Below are 27,642 nucleotides of genomic sequence, written 5' to 3' on the forward strand. Positions count from 1 at the left end.
AACTTGGAAACGAATCGGTCACATTAAGAATTTGACTTTACTGTGTGAAAGAATGTCAGATTTTTGTTATAATGTACATAAAGTGTTTTGGAAAGAAAACACCGGAAACTCGATCATAAAAGTTCATTTATAGACATATTTTATTAAGATAGATAAGAAGTTATTATAAAAAAGATATATAATGACCGTTTTCTACGTACAGTTATATGTTTATAATTGGCGAGGAGTTCATATAACGGGTTTTCAGTTACATTATAGCAGACGATGTGTGTAGTTATTTCTTCAGCCTGCACTAACGCTATTTTTAAACTATGTAGCACAGTAAAAGCTGACCCCGTTTACAGCGGAAATGCACGTGGTGGTTTAAATTGCACACATGTACAGTGTCAATGTTACCAATTACCTCTTAAACATGCATCTTAAATGTACTTTCGTTGACTCGACAGAATATAATCACATTTTCTTAAACAGAAAGTAAACGTCAGTTCTCACAAACGTAACGTTTTGCTTTATGTTTGCATATCCAAAGTATTTAATATTCACTGAAGATCTAATTAGAATAAATATATACTTACCTCTAAAAATTTTTTATGAAGTATAGATAATATTGAGACATCTTTAAAGCTTATATATGTCTTCCGTATTACGGGAAAATAAGATCGTGTTTATAAAATTATATTAATATCTGATAAAACACGAACTACATGCTATCATATATTTTCAAATCATACTTCTTGATTAAAGTAAAGCTCATATTTAATCAATATGAATATTGGGAAAACAGATTTAACTTCAGAAAAATAGTTTTCCACGTTATGATTTACCATTCTGGGTTTACTTAATAAACGTCTTTTGTTAAAACATTGTCATTGTCTAGTTAAATCATTAACAACAAGAAATATGAAAATCAAGCTACATTGTGCGGAACAATATAAAAGGTGTAACATATTAAAGCAATGGTATTTGTATTTAGTCATTAAATCATTAAATACCTACATGGCAGGAACTTAAAGTAACATTAATCAAGGGAGATGTTGCCGGGATATCTCAAGCTGAAAAGTACTTTGAGTTATTCCTCGTGAAATAGCGTCGAATACAAACATATGTTTAGAGGCGGCATTTAAAACATTGTTCTTAATTATCCTGATCCATTTCAATTGCATTGTCAAGTTATATCAATATTCGCCAGGAATTCCTTTTACTGTACAAAATACATGTAGTTTTAGGAATAACAATTTCAATGTGGTATTGGACACTTGTGTACATGTATAATAATGTGGATAGAAGTCAGGCTTGGGACCAACTACATTGTAAAGTAACGTATTATATTTCCATTACTTCATTCATATAGGCATTAAATATCATTACCATTACTTTATTTTCTCGAAGTAATGTATTACATTACCATTACATACTAAGTAAAGTAATGCATAACCATTACTTAATTTAAAAGTCAATGATAAGTTTTAAAAAAGTAATTCAAAAGTTAAAAAATAGTTTTTGCTAGCGTATTTTCTATCAAAAGAAACACGCTTTAACAGCTTCATGTTCACTATCAGGTTCAAAAATGACTAAGACAAGAGTACTGTTGCACTTTGTGGTTATCAAAGTTTCAAGGGTTTCGTCTTTTAATTGCATCCTGTCTAGTTTGAAAATCTTCCCAGCTGTATGAAATAATCATTCGACAGAAACAGTGGAAGCTGGAACTGAAAGAGAGAGAGAGAGAGAGAGAGAGAGAGAGAGAGAGAGAGAGAGAGAGAGTAATGATTTGCCAATGGATTTTAATACTGGCAGAAATTCTAAAGATTCTAGACATAATGGTAAGACAGTGCATTCAGTATTACTTTTAAGGAACTGTTTTCTATTCTCATTGAACAAAGCCAAGAAAAGGGTAGTGATTGGTGTGTTTAGCACCTCTTAAAACAATAGATTGTTTTGATACTTAGATTATTCTGAGATCATTTCGTGTTGTCGACGCATTTTTCACAGAAATAATTTATTAAATGCACAACTAATTGGAGTAATGCTTCAAATGATTTAAAGGTCTAAACAACAACACTCTTAAAAGTTTTTTTAATTGTGTTGTTGTAGCTTAGTTTATTCTGACAATTCCAACAGAGTTTTTTTTTTTTTTTTTTTTTTTTTTTTTTTTTTTTGATTTTTCAACTACATTATTTTATCTAATGAATTATTCCTTTCTTCTTTAAAACAATTTTTAATCATGACAAATACAATTTCAGTTATTCAATACATTACGATTTTAAACATGAACATGCATTAAAAAGCATAGTAATGCAAATTAATGCCATGGAATGCCAGCATTACCATAGATTTTGGAAAGTAATGCATTACATTACCATTACTTGTAATGCTAAAATTACCCCAAGCCTGATAGATGTAAATTATAATAAATTATACTCTCACCGGTTTTAACTCTTCAAATTTAATATGTTTTGGTCCAAAATATGTTTCAATTCTTTGCAAAGGCAAAAAGTATGAAAGCCCCAGAGTGTTTTGAACTCATCACTAACAAATTCGTAGTTATCACTCCAGCCCATTGTGCTACGCTGTTATCTAACCATCTTGGAAAATAATAAAATAAAATATTATATTTGATTTTTTTAATAGAAAGTAAGACACAAAGTGGAGTTATTTCATAATAGTTTAATATAAACAGAGCAAAAACAGGAAGCTTTTACTACCGGTTTTTAAACAAACTAATGCATTATTTACATGGACAGTATGCAACAAACAGACGGAAATGTTTTATCGTAAACACGAACGAGATACAAACCGGTAATCCGTTTTGGAACGCAGATCGTAGTTTTAGTTATTTATTTAAAATTTAAAGTGAACCGTATTTTAGGATGCAATTTGCAATTCAAAATTTATTATAATTTTTGGGGGTGTAATTTTCAGGGTGAACTATTTGTGGTAAACCTTAACCCTATGTAGATATTATGGTTTTAGATGTGACCTATGATCAACTAATTGCAGTTTATAAAAACAAATATATTATGATTAATTGTTTTAAGTGAAGGTACACTGTTCAATTCTAATGCAACTACCGCGTAAAGCGTGCAGACATAGACAATCAGCTGGGTTTAGAATTTGCTGTTAATTTTTATGCAAAAATATAAAAATCGAATATTAGCTAGTTAAAACCAATATCCTGCAAGCACATGAGGGTTATACATGAATGGATCTGATAGTAGGTTCTTGGTCCAAAGGTAGAAATTAAAAAAAGAATTGTCATCGTTAAGTATAGAAAAATAGACATAGACAGTACAAGCCATGTAAGATGGATTCAAATTAAAGTACAAAATAATTATAACTAAAGTTACTTTTCCTACTATTAAACATGAAACTCTTTCACCTGACGAGATCAGAGTTACACTTTTCATACGGTGACATCTCTAATAGAATTATTGTAAGTAATTAAAGTCAATTTAAATTGGGTCTGATGTCTTAGGCTTTTACTATCATTTGAAGTGGTATGCTTGCTTCTTCCTTTTAAACGCTGAAGTATGTCAATTGCAAGGAATTACTTATTACATGTATAGGGAAATATTTGCCCACGTTTTATTATTGCACCTTCACCTTTGTTGTCAGCGGGCAAATTTAAAACTTGGCGAATTCCCTTGTCTTAAATTATCTTTTTTTTTCCACAACTTTGTCTGGGCGAATTCAAAAGGAAGCAAAACCGTTTGCAAGTGAAAAAGGGTAAACTTACGACGGGGCGAAAATAATCCTTCATATTGCAATATTGCACACTACATTACCAATCAGACACGCCCTGACACCAAAGCAGACCCCAAAAGATTACCCCAGTTTATTTTGTGTCTGATTGGAGTCTCCTTTCTTTAAATCTATGTCTACTCTAGGTCTGATTGAGGTCTGCTCTGGGTTTATTCAGAATCAGCTGGTTTTGGGGGGTCCATTTTAGCACGAAAGTGTGATGCAGAACCGCCCTATCCATAACCATGTTAATTCCAAATACACATGTAGTGACATATTGTTATTTTTCAGTCTGCTTCTGAATTCGGTGTCTGCTTTCTATGTCCGCTCTAGTTTTGGTTTTGGTCAGCCTGGTCAGTCTGCTTGGGGTCAGTTCTTGGTCCGCCAAACCGGAAGCAGACTCTGAGCGCGGACACAGAAAGTAGACCAGGAGTTTGGTTAAGGTCGGTATGTGGTGCATTTAAACACAATAAACAAGTATTGATATTTTTACCGGCTAAAACCGACCTTGTTATGCAAATATCTTTCTGCAATGTGTGGATTTTGGATGACTCACTTCATTTGAAATATTGATGCTGTGATCTGCAGATGTTGCATCTCGTCATGCAATTTTATCAATCGTATGCGCACAGCTTCTTATTCATTTCCATTCATTTCCAGCAAAGTGATCATGGACACATGTTTCTCCTTGGTATGACGCCAATGAGGACAAGTATTCCTTTTATCGGAATGACTGGCACATTGTATCAGTTGTCAGCATTATCTAATGTTCTATGTACCTCCGACCGAAAGTATAGATCGCCCACTCGTGTTACTTTTCCAAAGATAAAGGAATAGATTAACTTAACTTTTTTTGGCGAAATGTACTTCTGAAAGAAATTCATCCGCATGTAAAGAAAATTATGATTAAAATTGAGTTGAAACTGTATCAATGTTTGGATCCCAATTCTCTTAGTTATCATAGTATTGCCAGGCGTAATGTGTGCAAAATACTCTAATTAATTTGCAGATACGTCATATTTACGAACACATTCGTCAAAGTTGATTACAAAAAAAAAAAAAAAAACCAAACCAACAAACAAACAAGAAAAAAAAAATAAAAAAATAAAACCGGATTGGCCAAAAGCTAAAATTATTTACACGTCAAATTAATACCTGATTTACCATTAGCAGTCCATATCAAATTTTTAAAATGAAGGAATATTCAAAAACAACAAATAACAATTCTGATATAAAAAAAATACCCGAGATTTAATTTATTCCTCTGTAAGTATATAAAAAGTACTGAAAATGCAATGCATAATATAAATAAATAATACACAACTTAACAAAATAAATTTCGAATAAACACAACCCGATTATTTTTTTCATTCATTTAATATTTTTGAAATTTTGTCTCATGGCTATCCCATACAACTAAGAATAAATCATTATTGTCATGTCATTCATTATGGAATAGTGATAATATTTCTATTTTGAAGTTCATGATATTGTTTAGTGTTAAAATAAATGTTTGTGTAATTTACAAAAAATAAAGCAATTTCAGTGGGTCTTTTAAAAGAAATGCTTGGTGTAAAAAAGAATTGCTGGTTGCTTAAAGGGAAATGTAAGTAACGATTTTTCTGGAAAAAAAACAAAACAATGTTGTCTTAACTCTATTCATGAACATTTTGTATGCTAGATTCCAACATACACTACGAATCTCTTTTCAGTGGATTGAAAATGAAATGGTCATTGTTGAAAACTATCCTGGCAAACAGTTTTGATACTACACGTGGTTCTGATATTTACACAAATGGTTATATGTAACTGGAATTCAATTTAGTATGTTTTAAACTTTTTAAAACTTCAAGACCTCATTACGAAAATTAACAAAATATAAAGTTACGACATAATAATCATGACACGGTTATTAAGATTATCATAATAATTTGTTTTTAGATCATATGCCTAAAGTATGTTTGAATATCAGGTCTTTGCTTTAAAAGAAAGAAATGCTACAAGTTTTCAATAACAAACTAAGTTACACATATAAAATGAAATATACCATTCAAATATTCAATGTATGTTTTGAAATTTTCGACATTTATGTTGGCGGTAAAATATGTACTCGAATTTTTTTCTCCAATGCAAAATAAGGACTGGTACAATTTCTTTTTCTGACCAAAACGGAATAAAATTGATCAATATAAAGAACTATGCTCTTAATTTATTAATTTATTTATTTATTTATCTTTTTTATTATTTATCTATCTATCTTTTTTGTTTTTTTGTTTTTAAAGTTGTAGGTTTAAAAGCCTATTGATGTCAGTGGTAATGTTGCGTTCTAGTTTTGGTATCATATTACTTACACTTGTGAAGGTCGACAAGTTTTAATTAATATATATGTATGGCTTTATATATATATATATATATATATATATATATATATATATATATATATATATATATATATATATATATATATATATATATATATATTGATATCAAGGTACGCAGAGTAACAGAGGAAGAGAGGCACCTGATCCTACCTCGAATGATGGCTCAAAGTTTGCATTTTGACCATCACAAACAAACCAAATCATCAACGTTACGTTTTATCCCTAGTATGATATTTTTTTTTGGACATTTACGTCGATTATGACATGGTAGATTGTGACAAGGAGCACGCGGCGGCTGTGACCGGTCAGCAGAGGATGCTTACACCTTTTAGGCACCTGATCAAACCCCTATCTATTTGGAGGTCTGTGCTGCTCTGCTTTGAATTTGTATTTCGCTTTATGGGTTTTTGAAATAATTGAGAGTTTGTTATTGTCATTTTATTTTCATCCAAAGTAAAATATTCTATGATTCGCACTACATATTCATTAGGTTCTGTTACTTTATTAAACGATTTCGTAGTTTCTATATCAAAATGCAACAAATTAAATACCTAGTGCCAACCTTTGTAACTTTGAGGAAAAATACATGATAATGACTCATTTTTAAAAAAAGTGCTATCTTTAAAAAATCCCGAGATGTCATATCCATTAACAAAAGAGGCTATTTTATAGTATATGGGAAAACAAAAAACCCAAATAGTCTATCAATGCCTCACTATTTTCCCCCGAAAACAACCAATCTCGCCTCAATGTTTTAATATAAAGCTTGATCGTCCTTCAAAGCAATTGAGTCCTTATTTTCTCTATTTTTAACAATAGTTTCATGGAAAATTCGCGAATATTTCAACATTTTTCTCATTCTTGTGGGTGTGAAAGACACATTTAGAGGACGAATGTGGGGATTACATTGCTTCTCATGAGTGTCAACAGTTCCGGGGAATGTTATGCACGCATATTTCAATTTAATGTAAAAAACTGAGAACAAATGGTAAAATAAACCAATACAGAAAACTGTACTTTTTGATCATTAATTATATTTTTAAAAAATCATTTTAATTCTTTTGATATGTAGCTAAGATTTAATGTATTTAAATCAATAAATAAAGTGATTATACTATCGTTTTCATATGGAGACTGTCTAAACATTTTACATACTTGTTATTTATTTCATATTTTTACACAAGAGTTAAAATCAACATAGATACACGAAATTATAATGATGAAAACGTAAAACATGACCATTTCTTCAGACAAGTAATATGATTTCTTTTAACTTGCTTTCAATCAGCAGTAAATCATTTCTTTTGTTTTACATGCACATTGTCGAGAAGAGAGATAGATACCACTCATCTAGAAATAAAATAGTCATATTTTTCACCAAGCTGTTTTAAAAGGGCGTTGGCGGCCTAGTATGCATTAGTTTATTTGCGCATGTGCATATATCAAATAAACATTTTCTCAAATAATTCAAATAACCCCCCCCCCCCCCAAATGATACCTGTTTTACTTGAAAACATTGAAAAATCCTTGTATTCAACTTCCTTGAATTATATTTGGAAAACATTACATATGATTAGTTGCTCAGTTAAAATGAAACGTACTTGTAGGACAATTTATATCAGTTGTTTGAAAACAATCAGCAACAAAAGAATATTGTAAAAGTTACAATTAAACACATTATTATTAATTGATTCCTAGCTCTCTGATCGGCTGACACCCAATAATTTAGAAAAAAAAATAAACGGTATATTCACTTCCTCGTGACTTAGAAAGGTCAATATAACATTTAGTTTGTTTTCCTTCATTGGACTTAAAATAGGTTGGGAATTTCCAAACTGCTACGATTGGTTATCTTTAGTCATGGTGTCCAATGACATATCGAGTTTCTCATTTCTTCGACTGTAGCTTCAAAAGTTATGGTGATGAGGTTTCCTTTGATTAATAACACTCAATTTGATGTCTGACAGCCAGTCGATAAAGTCAAAACACAATACAATTTTATTTAAAGTAACAAATTTAATATATGATAGAATAAAGTATACAAATTGTAATCAAAATAAAAAACACATTTGACAGCATATTATATTTAAAACTTCCTCAATAATATTTGTCAGAATGTTCATTCGAGTATTGCAAAGACTCTCTAGCTGGCAAGGCAATCGTGATAGCACAAACATGACATTGACCAGGGACATTTTAAATCATTTTAAAAGAAAAAAGTATTTGTTTGATGAAAGATACACACAAAATAGATGAAGCTCATCCAATTTTACTAATAAAGAAATATGGCAGTATAAACGTGCACGAGAGCGCAAAATAGTGCATGCATATGGTAACTTAATTTGGACCGTTAGGAAAACATAAAACCGAAATAATAGCGTGGTGTTAACGATAGAACGAATAACAACGCACAATACATGATAAAACATACTCCTGTCGTGCACGTTTTCTCATATAGAGAGAAACATCAATAGTGAAAGTAAACAAAATTAAGTTTTAGTGTGTCACCTATATTTCATCATACATGTGTTAAACGTTTTTTTTTCTCAATTTTTCAACATTATTAGATATAAAAGAAACATTTACGCCAGACATTTCTTAACAGATTAAATATTTCACATGCGTTTGAGAAACACTGAAAGACAAAACATGTAAGAAAAAAATGCCTATTACTCAAATGTATACACGATCAGCACACACTATTCATAAACATAAGCATTAAAGAAAATAAATGCAATTTTAGACAAATTTAGACAAAATGGCCGACATCCTTCACAGGGATTTTGCCAGCAGTTTAGTAAAACTACGTAACATAAAAGTATGTTTAAATTGACTGCGGAATTGTTGCCCGACATGAACGACTTACCATTCATATTCCGTTAAATTAATTGAATTCATTATTAGCGAGCGAGAATCGCAGAGTAACAACAGTCAGTCAACTCTTCTTAACGATCTGGTCGACAATCTGTATGTCACACACGTCTCAAAGGTACGACGTATCTAACAGCTATATTCGTCTGGAAAGGCTCCGAACACTAGCGCCGCCCAATAAATAATTTAACTCCTTCATTGACAGCGCTAGACGGCCAATCATATTAACATAACTAGACTGTATTTTAGTCTGAGGGAAAATAGGTTTGGGCAAGGCACATTGCAGTGAAAAAGGATGTAAAACTTGACTTTTAAATTCAATACTGAGACATTTAAATATATAAAGGTAAGACTCGTACAGAATTTCATATTTAAAGACGATTTTATATGGTTGTTTTTCTAACGTATTGCTACAAATCTACTTGTTAAAAGCAGTGCTCTCTAAAATACTGAACTAAACCAAATGTATAACGGTGACATTTAATGATACAGAGCAGAACTTTAGATTGTAAAACTAAAATACAGGAAAAGAAATAAAGAAAAACATAAATAAATACACAACAGAGACTTAAAACTATTCATGGACTTTTATTAACAAAATGGGCGTTAAATAGCAATTTATTTGTTTATTTTATTGTAAATATTTTTGGAGGACAAATGAGCGTTTACCGATTAAGGATAAATTGGATATAAAGAAATTGGGCGATTTATTTAAGTCATTTCCCTAAAACTATGGCTAATTTCTAATTTTTATATCTGACTTAAATGGGGTATTTTAAGTTTAATATATTTGCTAGTTCACACATATAAGAGAAATAAAGAGGTTGACCAGCAAAGGACTGAAACATAGTATATCGCAAAGGTTGCTTATAATTAAAACAGACTTTAATTTTCTGCATGAAAAAAAAACATATTAGACTACAGTACCGATCAGACCCAACCTAACACCAGAGTAAACCCCAACTTAACCCCGGGTTTACTTTTTGGATTTACTTTGGGTTTACTTTTTGAAAATTGTGGTCCACTCGGGGTTTACTTTGGGTTTATTCGGGGTTTACTCTGGGTTTACTTGGACATTGTATTTGAGGTTAACTGTACGCACTGAAGTGTGGAATAGATCCGTATTTTATCTTATGATCCTACTGACTGTAATTCCTGTCCCTTGTATATTCCGAATACACAGTTTATGTCTGCTTTCAGGCGTATATTTCTGACAGGGTTTACTCTCTGTGTCTACTCTGGGTCTATTTGGGTTTACTCTGGATTTACTCTAGGTCCACTCTTGTAAACCCGGAGTAAACCCAGACTAAACCCAGAAAGTAAACCCAGGGTTTTACTTTCTGTTAGGTTGGGTCTGATCGGTACTGTAGCTTTGGTTAGGTTTATCAGTGAAGAAAAGGATGAACGATATGAAATTTGTTCAGAATGTTTATTTAATATTGCGAAATTAAATATAGACAGGTAAGACTAGTAAAGAATTACATATTTAAATACTATTTCATACGCATGTTTACCAAACTTTTGCTTTGTTTTGTTAGTTATAAAAAAACCCAGTTTTATCGTGAGATATTACATACATTAGCTGATTAATTTTAAAGCATGGTCAGTTAACAGACATCATCTGTATCAAATTTAATGATTGCTAAAGTACAATGAAACAGTTCGAATTTTCCAAAAATCGTTTTTTTTTAAATCACTGCTCTCTAAAATACTTTGAAGGAAACCAAACTTTGCAAGGACTCGGTTCATAAAGAGGCATAAGTTTTGGGCATTAAGTTAGTCTAATCCGAATACTTACATCAAAAGTAAGTCGTGCATATTTTTTTAGTCATGTATATTTTGCATGTCATTAATTGGCGTCACTAAAGGCGTAAATTGTAAAATGCTATTATATATGCTTTTGACAACGCAGCACCACATGTTGTTTTTATTACGCCGTTATGGACTGGTGTATGGAACATTTGAAAACATGACCAATTTTAGAGGTACTCACAAATGCAAATATTTTGCCTACAATTTTTAAAAGAATTTGATATTTACAAAGACGAATACATTACTGCATTACCATGGTTAAATAATTTAAATAATATTCCTTATTTTCCGAAAACTAACGTAACACTAAGAGAAAAAAATAAAATAACTTAAACAAATAGAAAAGAATGAAACGGTATCAATAAACAGAATATTTTTCTGAAATATTCGTATTTATAACTTTTAACTTATTATTGACCTTAACTGTGCATATTTATACATGCACTGCTAATATATAAAGTATGGTAAAACCATATTAATATTTTTTTTCTTTTAATGCGGGTCGATATTCGGCATTTTTTTTTTTTGGAAGTGATGCGCTTTCCATGAAATAATTAAGATATTATTTTATGTAATTAGGAAGCCCGTGTTTACTTACATGTTATATATATATATATATATATATATATATATATATATATATATATATATATATATATATATATATATATATATATATATCTCACACACACACATTGATTTATGATAAATCTTAATTCTCAGTACATAATTTTGACGATAATTTAAAGTATATTACTGTATAAGTAATACAATACAATCGCCGTTTCATGATGTTTTATGTTTACTTCTGATTGCATCAAAAACTTAAACCGACATAACATATTATCTCAACTTTAGTGGGGCGTAAAGAGGCTTTTATCCGTGCTAGTCTCGAAATTACGCCGGAGTAGCGCTAAGTCTGGATGTACGATCAGTTATGAAACATCACCGACATTTAACTTCGACAGTGGGAATTTCTATAACACAGTACGCAGTATCACATGATTGTTATTAACATATTTAATCACGTGCCTGTATCACGCATGTCTAATAGACTCATCTCAAAAACTAGTACAGCTAACTACCACCACCAGGATAAAGAATCTACCTGACTGGTTTGACTAAAGCGAGCTTTCACTGCTTTTCTATTTGAATTGGCTGTTTAAATTTAAAAATGATGTAACCAAGATCATATGAAATACCATATAAATAAAAAACATGCAATATGCTTTTCAGTTTTTTAAAAGGACTTGAAATTTGTTTCATATATTTATTGAATTGTGGAAAATTGTATAATAAGCAGGTAAGATTGCAACAAGTTTTTTTTTTTAATAGAAGATAGACACCAGGACCATTCCATTTAATATTCAAAATAATGTTTGTCTCTGAAACAAAATTGATTTGTTTAGCTACAGGTGAAACTGATGAATTTAAAATTAGCTATTTTCAATCATCAGTTTAGGGACACACTCAGTACCAAACGTTTGTTTTATAGAATAACTTGTGGTATAAACATTTTTTAACCGGGATCAAGTTATATATTTTTTTATAAACAGGTATTATCTTTCGATATGTATTATATTTCGTAAGAATATCTGACAAAAATAATAAAAAGAAGAAGAGGAAGAAGAAGAAGAAGAAATCGTACGAAAACTAAAGGCCTTCCGTTGGAAACGGAAGACTTTAAAAATATTTTTAATGAGCATGTGATTTGTAATATTGTTACGTGTGACAAATATAAATCCTGGTGATTCCAAAACATTGTGAAATCATGACAAGAAATGAATTACTAAGGGCTAAAAACAGCGACACGTTCCAAAAACTTGACTCTATGTGTAATGATGGGTGTGTAATAAGCTTGACTCTATGTGTAATAATGGGTGTGTAATACATGTACGTGTTCTTGTTACTTATGTTTTAACATCCTGAGCATACAAAGATGACGTTTAGAATAAAATTTAACACAGTAAATATGGATAACATCTCATACCATGACAACAAATTGGAGACAGGTAAAACAAACGGGAGAAATAAAGGAACATGCCACAAACTTCACAACATCGGTTCTACAGAAAACTCAGAAAAAAATAATTGCGAAATATGAGAGTGGTTGGTTATAATTTTTTATGTTCATGATTAAAGTAGATTATTTTCAGCAGTTTTTCTTTTTTGTTTTTTGTTCGAAAGCGAAAGTTAGCCTCAATTCCACGAAACGTATCTTTCAGGAAAAGCGTTATGGTTTGCTGATATTCAAGCCTTTATGATGTAATTTCATTTTCCAAAATCATCATATCTGCACGAAAATAACACTAAAGCGTGAGTCGTTTACAATGCATCAGCTGTTGATACGCCCAGCAGGTTTCAATAGGAAATCTAACACTATATATCTTTTTTTATAATATAATTTACGGACAACCCCACATCCCCATTCCCAGGAAAGTGAAACAGCTATTCAAAAGTGTTTATGTTAAACAACTTTAAAAAAAAAATGTATATTAATAGTGCAACTAAAGACTTAGATGCAACATTTTTTTCAATATCTTGTAGAAATGTTACGTTTATTTTATATGTAATTTAGTTTTATATGTACGAGCCCTTTCAATTCCACATGAACTGATCAAATTGAAACCCGTAAAGTAATAGTCTTGAAATGGTAACCTTGGCTGTTTCAACTTTGCGTAAACATGACCGGATTGATGACTGCATATATGTGGCTGTTACTTGGAAACCCAAAACGAAACAAAAGAAGTGTAAAATGATGAGGAACAAAAACGTCTATTTTTTTAAAAGTGTACATCTATCAATGTTTAGGAACTGTGGGATGATAATATTAAGCCAATTCTCATATGTTTAATGTAAGCAAGATATATCATTTAATGAGTTTGATCTTTGATTTTCAATTGCATGTGAAGATGCGCCCAACATGTATATCTTCTTCACATGACCCAATGTTTGATAACCTTTCAAAACAAACTTGTGAAATTTAAATATCGAATCATCAGCATTATTGTGAGTCTGCTTTCGAACAGATACCAACCGATAACTTTTACACGTTTTTGACTTACTGATATATATTGTCTAGACGGGCACTTAAATCACGTAATATGTTGATGAAGTAGTATAGTGTTCTAGCTTATTTTTATTAGTTCAAGGTTACTGTGTTTCTTATCTGACATCTTGTTGTTGAAGTTTGCAACTTATTATGGCTTGATTATAATGATGTTACCTTTTATATATTGGTTTGCAATAAATGTAGCAGAATAGTAAAAAGATAGTTGTGACCCAATGCTCACTTGTGATACCCTTGCTCTAATGTAATAATAAGCAGAGTCGACATTTTACAGAAAGTTGACAGCAAATTTGTAAAAAAAAAATCAAAAATAAACTTCAAAAATCTGCTATTAATAAATGCAGAGAATCCTTTAAGACTTGTTCTCAAACTTAGGGTAAAAAAGGATTAAGTCGTCATTTAACAAAAAGTTGACGTTTGATTGGTACAAAAATTGTTCCCACCATATGGCAAACACAATTAAAAGAGTGTGTTAACATTTCAAGCATCTGCGATTAAAAGTTGCTAAGACAAATGCGATAGAAATATGTAACGTATGGACAGACAGACAAACGTAAAAGGGTAAAACAGTATACTCGCACTCCTTCAAAGCGGGGATATAATAATATGGACATATTGCAAAAAGAAGATAAATACTGATTATACAGGCATTAGTATTGCCCACCTTGTCCAGACAGATCAAAAGGAACATCCAAAGCTTTCCCAAATGTACCAGACATCTCAGATAGGGACATTCCATAGTACAGTCAACAACTTTGCTCTCAAAATGGTGGTCTTTTCTCACTACAACATGTACGACAGGTATGTTGGTGTCAATAATTTTATATGTTCAATAACCTGCGACTGTTCTAGTTGATGATTAGGTGGTCAAAAATTTGTCGTATATACTTTTCAAGATTGACGGTTGCTGCTCTCCATTTAACGAGGACACATCGAGAGCGCAAGCTGCTACAAAGGAAGCGATCATGCATTACAAAAAAAGCTTATGGAGAAAACGGCGTGCAATTTAACCTATGGTAATTATAATCACCCCCCCCCTCGTTTTCCGACTTTATTTACTAATTAGAATCCCTCAAATTATGTATACATTGTAATAAAATAAATAGAAAAGGCAAGCAATTCATTTATGGAACAAAAACAATTGCAGTACAAATACAGATACAACGGTTAAAGTAAAGTTTTTCTCTGGCACTGCTTAAATTACTTGTTTCATTACAGGGGATGTTAGTTTATTGATGAGTGATACATTCACATTAGCGGAAGCTTCATCTTTGACTTCCGGACCACTTCAACCACCTGTCTCCTGCTTGCCAGAAATTCAGCCGCCTTTATGCAATATCTTTGTGCATTCTTAAAAAAGATGAGGCAGTGTTACACTTCCGATCTCTATTTGGGAGTGAAGAGACGTCATTCAGTGTAGAAAAAATGTGCATTGATCAAAACATGATAGATGTATTTATTCATATAGTTGTGTGTATATCATACATGTAAATAACTTTATGTTGATTATTTTATTGGTGTTCTACGTTGTATCTCAAGTGTAAACAAGGGCACCGCAAGCGGAGCATCCCCTCCCGAAATGAAAATACTGTGCGGGGATATGCATTAATTAAGAAATAAACATGTAATTGAAGAGACAAAATATCTAACTTGTTGAAAATCATTTGAATTAAATTGTTTATTCATATCACCATGCACGCTCTGTGTGTATCCATTGGGGATGGGTACATTTACGTGGTTGTACAATTGCTCCCATTAGGGAAAACACACCACAAACGTGTTTAACTTTAGTAATATAGTTTAATAAATTCTCTTTATCCAGTGACATGCATTACGCATGTAGACAATTAGTGTAGGCAAATTTCAGTTTCATATTGAAAAGGAAACGTAGCTAAGATCTGGCGATTTATAATCTGCTCTATGAGAAAATTCGAGTTAAATGTAACATATCGTAATGTTAACCCCAATTTTTTAAATAGAGTAAAATATCAACAGCAATTAACATGACATGAATTCCCGGTTAATCATGTTCACGATATTTGTCAAAGTGTAAATTATGATCCTGTTCTTCTCTAAGTAATTCGTTAAATATAGCCCGGAATTCAGTTCAGACGGCTGCTTGTTTCGATTAAATTAGGGTGAACTCAATCTCCTGCTTGCTTTAGTTTTTCACTTTGGACATCCGTTCAACTCCCCATTTCTCAAAAATATAAAATTTTGCTTCTTACCTTTAAGGGGCTTACATCCAACAATATATTGAGTTGTTGATTTGAAATGTTTACTTTAACGAACCGGAAGTCGTACATAAATTTCTTAGTGTTGTACGGTTAACGATATCTTAAAAATATATAATGGAATTCCTTGAAAATAAATAGGCTTTGTCCTTAAAACGCATGAAGTGTACGAAGTTTGATACACATGCATGCGAGGGTTTTCTTTAAATTTTGCTAAAAAGGCTGAAATGGACACACAGATATATATATATATATACATACACACACTCGCACAGCAGCAATGCTATATCCCCCTCGCAACAAATTGCGCAAGGGAATAATAATTCCCCTTGTACAAGTCCTTTTTAAATATGGGAGCATAAGGGCAGGCTCCACCTCCCGTTCCTTGGTGCAAGATTTATTTTGAAGCTGATGCTTTCATATATCTTATTAATGTTAATTAATAATGTATTTAATTTAGCTAGTTATTTGTACGATATTCTCTTTTCTGCTAATTATTGAAATGTGAAAATAAAATGTCATTCTTAATTATTGATACTGTTCTGTAAGTCTCCATACTGGGAACGATACTCAGTCTGGTAGTATGCAGTCTCCAGAACATAGACATCTAGACGTCAAACAGTCTGGAATCCATGATGCCTTGTTACATGTGTGCATGTGAGCTGACCACTGTCTGACTTTCTATTTTCAGAAAATCTTTTAACTTCTCTGCAGCATCTTCTTTTCAAGGCTGTAGTTATAGATGTGCTTGATCCACAATTGCACCTTACAACTGATATATCAATGAACAATTAAAGAAAAGAACTATCAACGAAAAAAAATATATTACTTCGAGAAATTACTATCATAAAATTTATGTCACCCATGTTTCCATTGCTTGGGTTCTATTTTTTTTTCTTTTATAAAGTTTTGTCTCATACCTAGGCTATACTCCCTTAGTGTAGTTTAGTTCCAATGTTTTTACTGCATCAAGTTATGATTTAAAAATACATTGCTATTACCCTATTAGCACCGCGGTACTAATAATTGTTCGTGTAATTGGCATTATCAAAATCAGTTATCATACTTATTTCAGTATACGTATGATTGTACCATATGGTCATCTATTTAAAAAATAGCTTATTCGCGATACACCTTATTCTCAATGTCCGTCACATTTTCAGAGAGTGAAATGTTGACATATTTAATTGTTTTGACTTATTACGGAATGAAGGTCAAATATGAAGACATCTTTTTTATCCATACCATTTCATCCGTAAGAGAAGACGACACAAAAGTGATATTTATATTTTAAGTCATTCATTTTATTACAGAATATAGGTCAAAACATGTATGAAGGAACCTGTTACAATCAGGCTATACTATTAGGGAATATGATGGAGGTTTCAATGCGTAAATTTCAATGCATTTTCATCCCACTTCTATTATGCAAAATGTCCTAATGCCTTGATGTCTATATAAACTCCTATTATTAGCACAGCGATGATGATCATTTTCAGCCGTTTGCTCGGTTTATTGAACTCTTCACTTTATAGTGAATCCCCCAAAAACATCAAAGCCCCAATTTTTTTTCTGATAGGTCCTCAAAAGAAACCCTCATTCCTGCAAATTCTTCCCTTCATATAGTTTATAGAATGATCTCTGAAACATCGTCTCTCTGTATATATTATTACGTCATTAGCACTGCAGTTTCAGTAACAGGAGTATATACAGATGGACGAAACTATCCTCACTCTCTATACTATGTATAATCCAGATGGTGTATCGATAAAAAAAAAAAATATATATATATATATATATATACATTTATATATACATATATATATATATATATATATATATATATATATATATATATATATATATATATATATATATATATATATATATATATATAATGATACGATGCTATTATAGATTTTAAACCGAAACACCCTTGTTGCAACCACTATTGAAATAAAACCACTATTGAAATAAATTATTTCAATAGTGGTTTGGAATGCATTTCATTAGAAAAATCACTTTGCAACCACTATTGAAATAAAACCACTATTGAAATAAATTATTTCAATAGTGGTTGGGAATGTATTTCATTTGAAGAATCACTTTGCAACCACTATTGAAATACAACCACTATTGAAATAAATTATTTAAATGGTGTTCCAGGATGTATTCCATTTTGAAAATCAATTTACGGACACTGTTGAAGTACAACTACTATTAAAACAAATTTTCAATCGTAGCTTAGAATGCATTTTTTTAAAAATATTACTTTGAAAATTTATATTTTTTTCTTTACATTTCTCCTTCTACAAACATATCATGTCCTATGAATAATGTATATTATTTGCACAATAGTGAAAATCTTGTAAATTGCCAGAACTTCTATTCAAACCCCCAGCTGTACATTGAATAATTGATTATTGATAAATATTATTATAAATATCACTATTGAGATAAATTATTTCAATAGTAGTTGGGGGTGTTCTTCATTACGACCACTATTGAAATATGTTATTTCAATAGTGGTTAAGGATGCGTTTCATTTCAACCACTATTGAAATAAGTTATTTCAATAGTGGTTAGGGACACCTTTCATTTCAACCACTATTGAAATAAAATATTCAAATAGTGGTTGATGATGCATTTCAGTTTTTTGTCTCTTAATATGTCTGTAACACTTTCCATTCTGCTTGGGGAGTTTCTGAATATAAGAAGTATGTCTTATGAGATGATAAATTCCTTTTTTATTATGATATTCTTTGATTTACCTCTATATGGTCATGTTTCCCATACCACCTGTCATCTGGAACCGAAAGTGTTATGCACAGTCAGAATAGGGGCATAAATGACAGTCATGCATCCCTACCACTATTGAAATATTTTATTTCAATAATTGTTGTAATGGACCGCATCCTTATCCACAATTGAAATACTTTACTTCAATAGTGGTTGTAATGAAATGCATACATAACCACTATTGAATAAATTATTTCAATAGTGATTATAATGAAAAGCATACCCAACCACTATTGAAATAATTTATTTCATTCAATATTGGTCATAATGAAGTACATTAGAGGATTGGTTATTTCTGCACAACAGTAAAAATCCTTAAATAAGTACATTTATTTCACAGTCTTGATTATTATTACCGTAAAATATGCAAGTCTTTAGTACCTTAAAGGTGTATTTGAAATTGTTTGTTAGATAAAAACAAATGTATATAATGATTATTTGCGAGAATTGGTTATTTTTTTCTACGCAGCAGTGAAAATTGTAACATAATTGTGTATTTTAAATTATTCGTTAGATTTCTTTTATTTCAAAATCGTTTGCAAATATGATATTCAATTTCTTTCTTTCCAAATGTGTTACAATAGTGATTATATAGTTATATTTATAAAGTAATTCATTTCCTTCTGCGATTGAAAAAATAAATTTACTAGTAGTTGAACTTTATAGTTAGTTTATAAGTACTTCTTTAGTTCTTATAATGAAAAAAAATCCCCAACTTCTATTTATATCATTACTTCATTAGTAGTCGTATTTTAATAATGGTTGCAAAGTGATCCTTCAAATGAAATACATTCCCAACCACTATTGAACTAATTTATTTCAATAATGGTTTTATTTCAATAGTGGTTGCAAAGTGATTTTTCTAATGAAATGCATTCCCAACCACTATTGAAATAATTTATTTCAATAGTGGTTTTATTTCAATAGTGGTTGCAACACACCCTCCTGTTGTGATAAAAATTCATAGATAATGATTTATTGACTATTTCAACGCGTCTGACGTTACGTAAAATAGCGTCATCAACTAATAGCACCACAGTGCTCATAACAGGTAATGCCCAGATATTGATATAAACTAACATAAACAATTTGACTATAACTTAAAGGTTGAAATACATTTGTATTCAATATGTCTAACCATGCAGTCTGGTCGTCTAATTCGTCCTCGCCTAACTCATCCGATTCACTAAAATCAGTCGCTTCCGGCTAAAACTGATAAAGGTCTGTGTTCTGTAGATGTTCACCATGTCTTTTTTCAAAGTATTAGATATTCATAAAAAAAAAATTAAGGAAAAAATAATAGACACTGAAAGTTCACTACGTTACATTTTTATATATTTTTTTCCTTTAAGTCACCTTTTTTATCAATACAGGAAACCAAGAACTGGTAGACCTCTGACGACGGCGCGCCCCGAGAAGTTCAGAAAGACGCTAGAAACATCAATTGATTAACTTTCATGATGTCAGGTTCCAGCTGGTCATGTGTCTTGTACTTTGTGTTGTTGTTTCTTAACTTGCTTAGTTTGAACGCAACGGACATGTTTCGCGAGAAAAGATTTTCAACGGTAATATTGTGTTATAGTTTTACAACAAAACATCTATTTAAAACTAACATATTACAATCGTAGCAGATTCATGTCAGAAATCATAGTTTACCTATTCTAAGTATTTTATTTTATATTTTTTTTTTGCTTTTTTAAACACAAATGATCATTCTTTACTTGTGTTCACTTGTGTATTTGGTAAGCGATGAAATGAAAAAAAATATTCTCAATGCATCTTAGCTCGGTAACATTAAGATGTTATACTAAAAAATACTCAGTATTCTTGAAACTTTCTAGCTTAACAGTTGCAAGATTTGTTCTATGAGTTAAAGAATTCCACCCATTTAATACGGATTTTAAGCACGATCTTTCACATGATAATTCTCCAAATGTTTTAAATTAAGTGAGTTGTTTAGTTAAATACATACAATAAAACATATAGCAATGAGCAGTTTACTAACTTTACATTTATACAAGGTACGTGTTGACTAGATATTATAAACTGAAGCTGTAGCAGCCACTTGGTTTATCTTTTACGGAACAGTCAGAAACGAGTAGCTATTGAAATATGTAATAGTTACTTTTCAGTTTTATATACGAGGGTCAATCAAAAAATACGAAGACTTTTGTCATAGCTATGTTACTTAACGTCATATCATTACTAAATTTGGTAGACATAATTAAGCAATAGTTTCAAACAATTTGCAAGAAAAAAGTTAATAAATTCCTTTATTTCTTAGAGTTATTTAGAATCTAATCCTGCAAAAATGAGGTCACGGCGCACGGTCAAAATTTGTGTTATGTCAACAATAAACCATATAATGTCGAAAGTAATATCTCTAAAAATTCGGCTTAAAATCAAATAATATTGAAACCTTAAATTAAGTTTTGTCTTGGTATTCTATGTTCCAAATAATGACGGGATATTTTGTTTTGACGAACAGATATTAGTAACTAAAGACAGATAGTCCTCTTTAGAATTGACTAAAAACATCGACGTCGCCGGACGTCACAGCGCAACGAGAGGTAGAAACACAATGGATTTTACCCAGGAAAAAGCCGACACAAGCTGTAAAAATGCACAGTGGTGCAAAAAATAAGTCAACAATTATTTGCAAGTTTGTGTTTAACTGTAATAAATTTTGTGGGGGTGGTGGTTATTGTATTTGAATATAAAACAGTCCGAAAAAGAGTAGAATATCTGTAAATATTTAGTAAAAAAAAATAAGTAACGTCAACCGCCGTTAATTGTTATCCTTACTGTAAACTAAGAGATACAGGGTTAGAAATCGAAAACTATGAAGAACTAACTTATGATTCTCGAACAAATGTGTGCAAATAAGATGTTAAGTGGTTCAGTGTAATTTTAAATTGTAAGGAGAAAGGTACAAGAGACTAAGCGTGATATAAAGATGGGGTTTATCTATAAACTGTGCGTCTTTAATCTTGACGTCATGTTTTGAACGTTACCATGCGCCGTGGCGACAAAACATGTTGTTTTTAAAAAGGGGTAACAAAAATACCGTTTCATCAAATGGACTAAAACTTCGCATATCAATAACATAAGTGTTGGTGCACAGATTAATCTGTTAAGTTTGGCTGTCATGAAAAATATATAATAGACAGCCACACTGTCTTCGTATTTTTTGATTGACCCTCGTACATGTAAATTAATCTCATTTTTTTGTTCAATTTATCAACACACGTTGTCATTAGTTTAGAAGAGTTTATTAAAACGACATCATAACTGAGTTTTGATTTCTAGTGACATGTAAAACTTCAATGTTTTTCAAATCAAACATCATTGATAGTAAGTTTGTAAACTATTATTTACCAAATGATGTTTCTGTTACAGGACCAGGTATGTAATGAAACAAACGCTGACCTCGTTATAGTCAATAGTTGTCCAAATAATACAATCACTTTTGAAAAGAGATCAAATGAAAAACAGTGTGAAACAAAACCAAATTGCCTTGGAGAAACATTGGTGTATCACTGTGTTAAATGCAAAGATAACCTTGTAGAAGTATGCGCTCCCAACAGTCTAATCATAGGTGAGTATAGTTGATGATCACTCCAACGGTGATCTGCATGTTTGTCGATAAATGAAAAAATAAATAACGAAACATGTCATAAAACACCATTTCTTTAAACGTTTGCATATAATTATAAATGTTATGAAGCCGTGACATTTGTATGGATATAACTTAACTAAACGTACATGTATACGTTATGCGTAAATCAAACAAATTTTGTTTGCAAAAAAATAGATTGGGAGATGAAGATGGGATGCCTTTTTTCGGTTTCCATAAAATATCAATCAAATTAATTGGGTTTTTAATAAGGATGGTGCATGTTTTAATACTCCAAATATATGGCAAAATTAGTAGGGTTTGATATTTTTATATGACTCCAACTAAAAAAAAGATAGATTATTTTTTTACATATACGATAGAAGATCACACATTATACAATTCGAGAAAAAATTGCTAATGTGGGTATTGACGACAATACAATAGTTTCACTTCGAAGAAGAAAGATAATAAAAACTTGACCAACGCGTGTTGTGTATGGGTCTAACGTTAATATCGAAAGTAAAGCTAGACGTTCCTGTTAAAAAAAACCCACCAGGTTAAGACTGAAATGGCAACTAACAACCCTTACTAAAATTAAATAACGAGAGAGAGAGAGAGAGAGAGAGAGAGAGAGAGAGAGAGAGAGAGAAAACTTATGTAATATTTTATATAATTAACAATTTACATTTGGATTTTTTTTCAAATAATTTAGCGTATTTTATATACAGATATAAGCTATTTGTTAGGTAATCATACATTTTGCCTTTTTCTCAGGAAGATGTTGCGCAGTTTTTGACAGAGGAGTTTGGCGAGTAGTAGAAGACTACAGTAGGCCATGCACAGACTGCCCTTTCAAGTACCAATCACCTGATTGTTTTAGTTGTAAGCAATGTCTTAATATGCAGTTTTAATGACATTTTCAAAAAAACAAAATGAATGTTGCTGAATTATTGTACATGCAACACATATATTAATTTTTTTTTTTAAAGATGATACGTGTGTTAAAACAAAGAAAATTTATCATACGACTCGATTGATCTACAATGAAACAACTAGTACTATTTTCTCTAATGATGGGGGTAGTAAACATAATGTCGATGATCGCATGGAACATTCAAGGTATCATACATATAACGTAATAAGCGTACCAACTTTTCTATAACTACATGAAAACATTTTTTTAACTTTGTTTGTTACTTTGCTATTGAATTAACATGATTTGTTTTATATTTTTTTAATTCATTTTTTTTTGGCAGCCCACAAATACTTACAATAGTGCTAACAACAACAACCGCAGCGATTACGTTGGGTGTTGTGTTTGTATTTTGTTACAGGCGTCATAAAAAAGGTAAGTTATATTGCTGAGTGACTAGCAGTTATGCATAGTGCAGTTGACAAGGAAAGGAAAGAATCCAGGATGCATTATTCATGATATGCAGTAAATAAATTGTATCCTATCTTAAACTATCCTGCAGCCAAACAGAGTCAATAATAGATTTTAGGATGATTTCTCAAACCAAGAACAATGTTAACTTTAAACAGGTTTTAACAACATATTTGAATAATAAGGCACTGATGTGATGTGTTGTTTATCTCTCCGTGCATAGTGTAGGATGCAGATTCTGTGAACGTTTTACGTTGAACTAAACAGCATAAAGTCTGATGCGCAAATACATTTCATTCATTTTCTTCAATTGCCACACAAAAATGATAATACCAAAATGATTTCAAACTAGAATATAAATTGACAAATCCGGAACCTTATTTCGATGTCTTTCTTTGTAAGTATTAATAAATAGTTTTTAGAATGTTACACATATTATTGTTAAGCAAATACAAGGAATGATAAATATTAAATGAATTAAAATAAGTTTTTTCTTTTGCAGATTTGAAAGAAAAACAAAATGGTAATTACTTACCTGAAATCTGCTTCATTTTAGTGTTGTGCTCTTTTAATGAAAAGAAATTAATTGTGTAATTAATTAAAATGTCGATTAATACCTTTGAAAGGCTACTCTTAACAGTATGGAGAAAAAATATTGCAATTGATATATCTGGGATGTTAAAAAGCAAAGATGCATGTATCTTTTGCTTTTTGACAAAACATTGTAAGATGCAAATAAGACAAAAGACATTTGAAATAAATACCAAATCTCAAAAAAATGGCGCATATCCATTATGCATGTACTTCTTAATTTCTGCCTGCGTTCAAACATAGTAATAATTATTACAACTTTACTTATATATATTAGATAAATTATCATACTAGTAGGTACATGTAGGTTGGTGTTGCTGCAGTCCACATTTGATGGAAATTCAATTGTTTTATTTTATGTCAGTATTTTAAAAAAGAATGAGAAGTTAATTTCAATTAAGATAAAATTTTAAAAATATTAAAATATTTTAGCCTAGACACGCTGCATGTACTGTAAGTAAAAGATAATTTATTTTTACTTTGTTGTAGGTTCTGCGTATGAAAATAAATGCCCAGAAGGAATTAATAATCAACCTCTCATGGAAAACGGAAATGCAAATGATGATGTTCATTTTAGGGGGCCATTTTAGGCCCTTATCATATATAGTCCTTTTCCAATTTCTTTTTAACTTGATACTTTAGTGTATTAGAGAAGATACAGGGACAAATAAGTCGTTAATACTCACGAAATTTAGTTCAGTTTAAAACTCAAGTGAACTTTGCTTACTTTGTGAGTTTATTTGTAACAATACACACCAACGTTCGGTGATCAGGATTTCAAGTCAAGTAAGATCAATTTAATGAGTCAACATTGTAACATAGTGTTACTGAAAACTACGATCGTTATATATAGAAGTATCAATTTATTTCCCATAGAACTCAATGCTTTCCGTAACACCCCTGTCTATTTGTTTTGCTTTCATACATATCCTTGTTCAGATCTGAAGGTTCAATCCAAACACTTGTACTTGTTTAATTACAACTCACAGCGTTAAATTAATCCAAGTCTCTAAACAACACCCATTTCTTTTTAACCCCTCTCATATTTTTACTTATAGCAGCAAATTCTTATTTCATTATTGAATTTACACATTGATTAAACTACTCTTAAATGATAATTATTTTGGCAATGAATGCAAACTATCAAATAATCCCTATTTTTTTTTCTACCAGGCTTAATTTGGTAATAACTATCCTCTAATGGCATCAACTGATACATTGGTACTCTTATTCATGATAACTTGTTAATTTAACTCACCTCAGAAATTGGCAATTTTTTGTTTTTCATTAACCTTGTACATACCTCTCATTATCTGTGAAACATGAGTCCTGGAACTTGAGTGATACGTGTATGTATGCTATGCATTTCACCGCTTTTTAATGACTGTAACAAATAAAATACTTTTACAATTTGAATGAACATGTTTGTTTTTATGTACTTAAAGGTATCATGAGTCGTGATCAAACAAGATATGATTTTTCAACAAGAAGCCAATAGGCCTAAACGGCCACCTGAGTACCATAGCTCATAAACAAAATTGTCATATATGCATTTAATTGAGTTTCATTTTGAATTTGAAAAAATATGATATTGTAATGACAACCATCTTCCTGCCTGATATCTTTCATGAAGGGTTCTTAATCCTATAAATTAGCAAAAGACTTAGAGATCGTAATAAAGTTGATGACGTAATATTGAAAAGGTGCACAATTTCAATTGAATATATTTTTCCCGCAGCAACTCTTAACTTTCAAGATAAGTTTTATATTTATATGCTTTCACATATAAACGAAAACAAGGTGTCTAGCATACTAGTTATTACTTTACCATTAACATGTCTACTTGGGTGTATAAGAAAAAAACTGTTTTCGTTTTAAATGATAAAAATACTTGCATTACTCTTTAGACCATGCATCTTCTTTTAACTTAATTATATTCAATGATTAAATACTTAATATGAACAGGCAAAGAAGATAACTCAATGATGAAGAAGCAAGGGAAGATATCTCCATTAACTGTTATGATCCTCTTCCCTGAATTCTTTCAAACTTTTCTGTATATCTTACCGATAACTTTGATAGATAGCTTCAATTTTTTTTTCTTTTTATACATGTGAATTTACTTTTTTCTTTCAGTGAAATTCCTGAGCAGATTAAAATAAAAAGACAAACACATACCCCTTTACCCTCCCAGCCATAACCATTGCCTTGCATGCAGGTGACAAAAAATGCTATTAAAGATGAGAGCTCAAAGTTCTTTAATAATCTGTTATTTTTTTTTCTCGTTTTTGTTTTTGTTTTTTTTTTTTTGCGTCAGTAAAGGTTTTTTGAACATTTAATATACATTAAAACTAAATGACAATTTTGGCCTCCTACCCTCTACATTATTTGATGTTTTGGTCGCTCCTTCGATTCAAATCCCTAAATTGGGAGACATGAAATTGAAAGTTTTGATAGATGGCTTTATTTTCTTTCCTTATATGCTGTCAGTTTTCATTCAGTATCAGAAGAACTAAAGAAGTTTTTTTAAACATTAAATGAATTAACACTACATGACTCTGTCCCCACCCAACGGTCAGAACCCATACATGTACCTTCGGGGAGATGAAATTTATCATTTTGGTAGAGGTCTTCCTGGTATACAAAATTTGGAAATCAGTTTTTCTTACAGGTCTGTGGGAGTAAAGAAGATGATTTTACAATATATAACATTATATGCATTACCACTATACATTTACATGTATTTTGGCGAGACCCTAAAATCAAAACCTATATTCAAGGTGATATGAAATTTACAATTTTAGTAGAGGACTTTCTTGTTAACATAATTATGAAGTCTAAAAACTAACAGATGTGTGAGAGTAGAGAAAAAGATTTTTATACATAAGTGCATTAACACTATAGCTATAAGGTCATATCCCCCACCCCTAGGACCTAAACCCCTGATCCAGAAGCCGTGAATTTCATAATTTAGATAGAGAAGTTTGTGGACATCATCACCATGCTTTCAGTCTTCTCCCACGTATGTGGGGTAAAAAAAAGGATTTTCTACGATTTAATACATTTCACTACATCGCTTAGCATAGTGAGATTATAGGAACTAAGCCCATGTCCCAGTTTTATTCAAATATATGGGAGTAGAG

General features: G+C 31.0%; 1 protein-coding gene across 4 annotated transcripts; it reads left to right on the plus strand.

Annotated features, from left to right (window-relative positions):
* The first annotated feature begins 1,797 nt into the window (after positions 1 to 1,797).
* Positions 1,798 to 25,915, plus strand: LOC117691497 (uncharacterized). Of its 4 annotated transcripts, none has more exons than XM_066070965.1 (8): positions 1,798 to 1,820; positions 20,279 to 20,470; positions 22,305 to 22,503; positions 23,299 to 23,406; positions 23,514 to 23,643; positions 23,781 to 23,872; positions 24,411 to 24,431; positions 24,989 to 25,915. In XM_066070965.1, the coding sequence occupies exons 2-8, from the start codon at positions 20,363 to 20,365 to the stop codon at positions 25,087 to 25,089; spliced, it is 759 nt and encodes a 252-aa protein (XP_065927037.1). In that variant the 5' UTR covers positions 1,798 to 1,820; positions 20,279 to 20,362; the 3' UTR covers positions 25,090 to 25,915. The 4 variants fall into 4 exon arrangements, with proteins under 4 accessions (XP_065927037.1, XP_065927034.1, XP_065927036.1 ...); XM_066070962.1 differs by lacking the exon at positions 1,798 to 1,820 and adding an exon at positions 9,191 to 9,336; XM_066070964.1 differs by lacking the exon at positions 1,798 to 1,820 and adding an exon at positions 10,710 to 10,795.
* The last annotated feature ends 1,727 nt before the right edge of the window (positions 25,916 to 27,642 follow it).

Source organism: Magallana gigas, chromosome 9, assembly GCF_963853765.1.
Source record: "Magallana gigas chromosome 9, xbMagGiga1.1, whole genome shotgun sequence".
Lineage (NCBI taxonomy): Eukaryota > Metazoa > Mollusca > Bivalvia > Ostreida > Ostreidae > Magallana > Magallana gigas.

Excerpts from the sequence above, each read along its gene's own strand:
- LOC117691497 (XM_066070965.1), top strand. The coding sequence starts at position 20,363 with ATGATGTCAGGTTCCAGCTGGTCATGTGTCTTGTACTTTGTGTTGTTG. Across the intron at positions 23,644-23,780 it reads GATCGCATGGAACATTCAAG|CCCACAAATACTTACAATAG; the intron begins GTATCATACATA and ends TTTTTTTGGCAG. Across the intron at positions 24,432-24,988 it reads TTTGAAAGAAAAACAAAATG|GTTCTGCGTATGAAAATAAA; the intron begins GTAATTACTTAC and ends ACTTTGTTGTAG.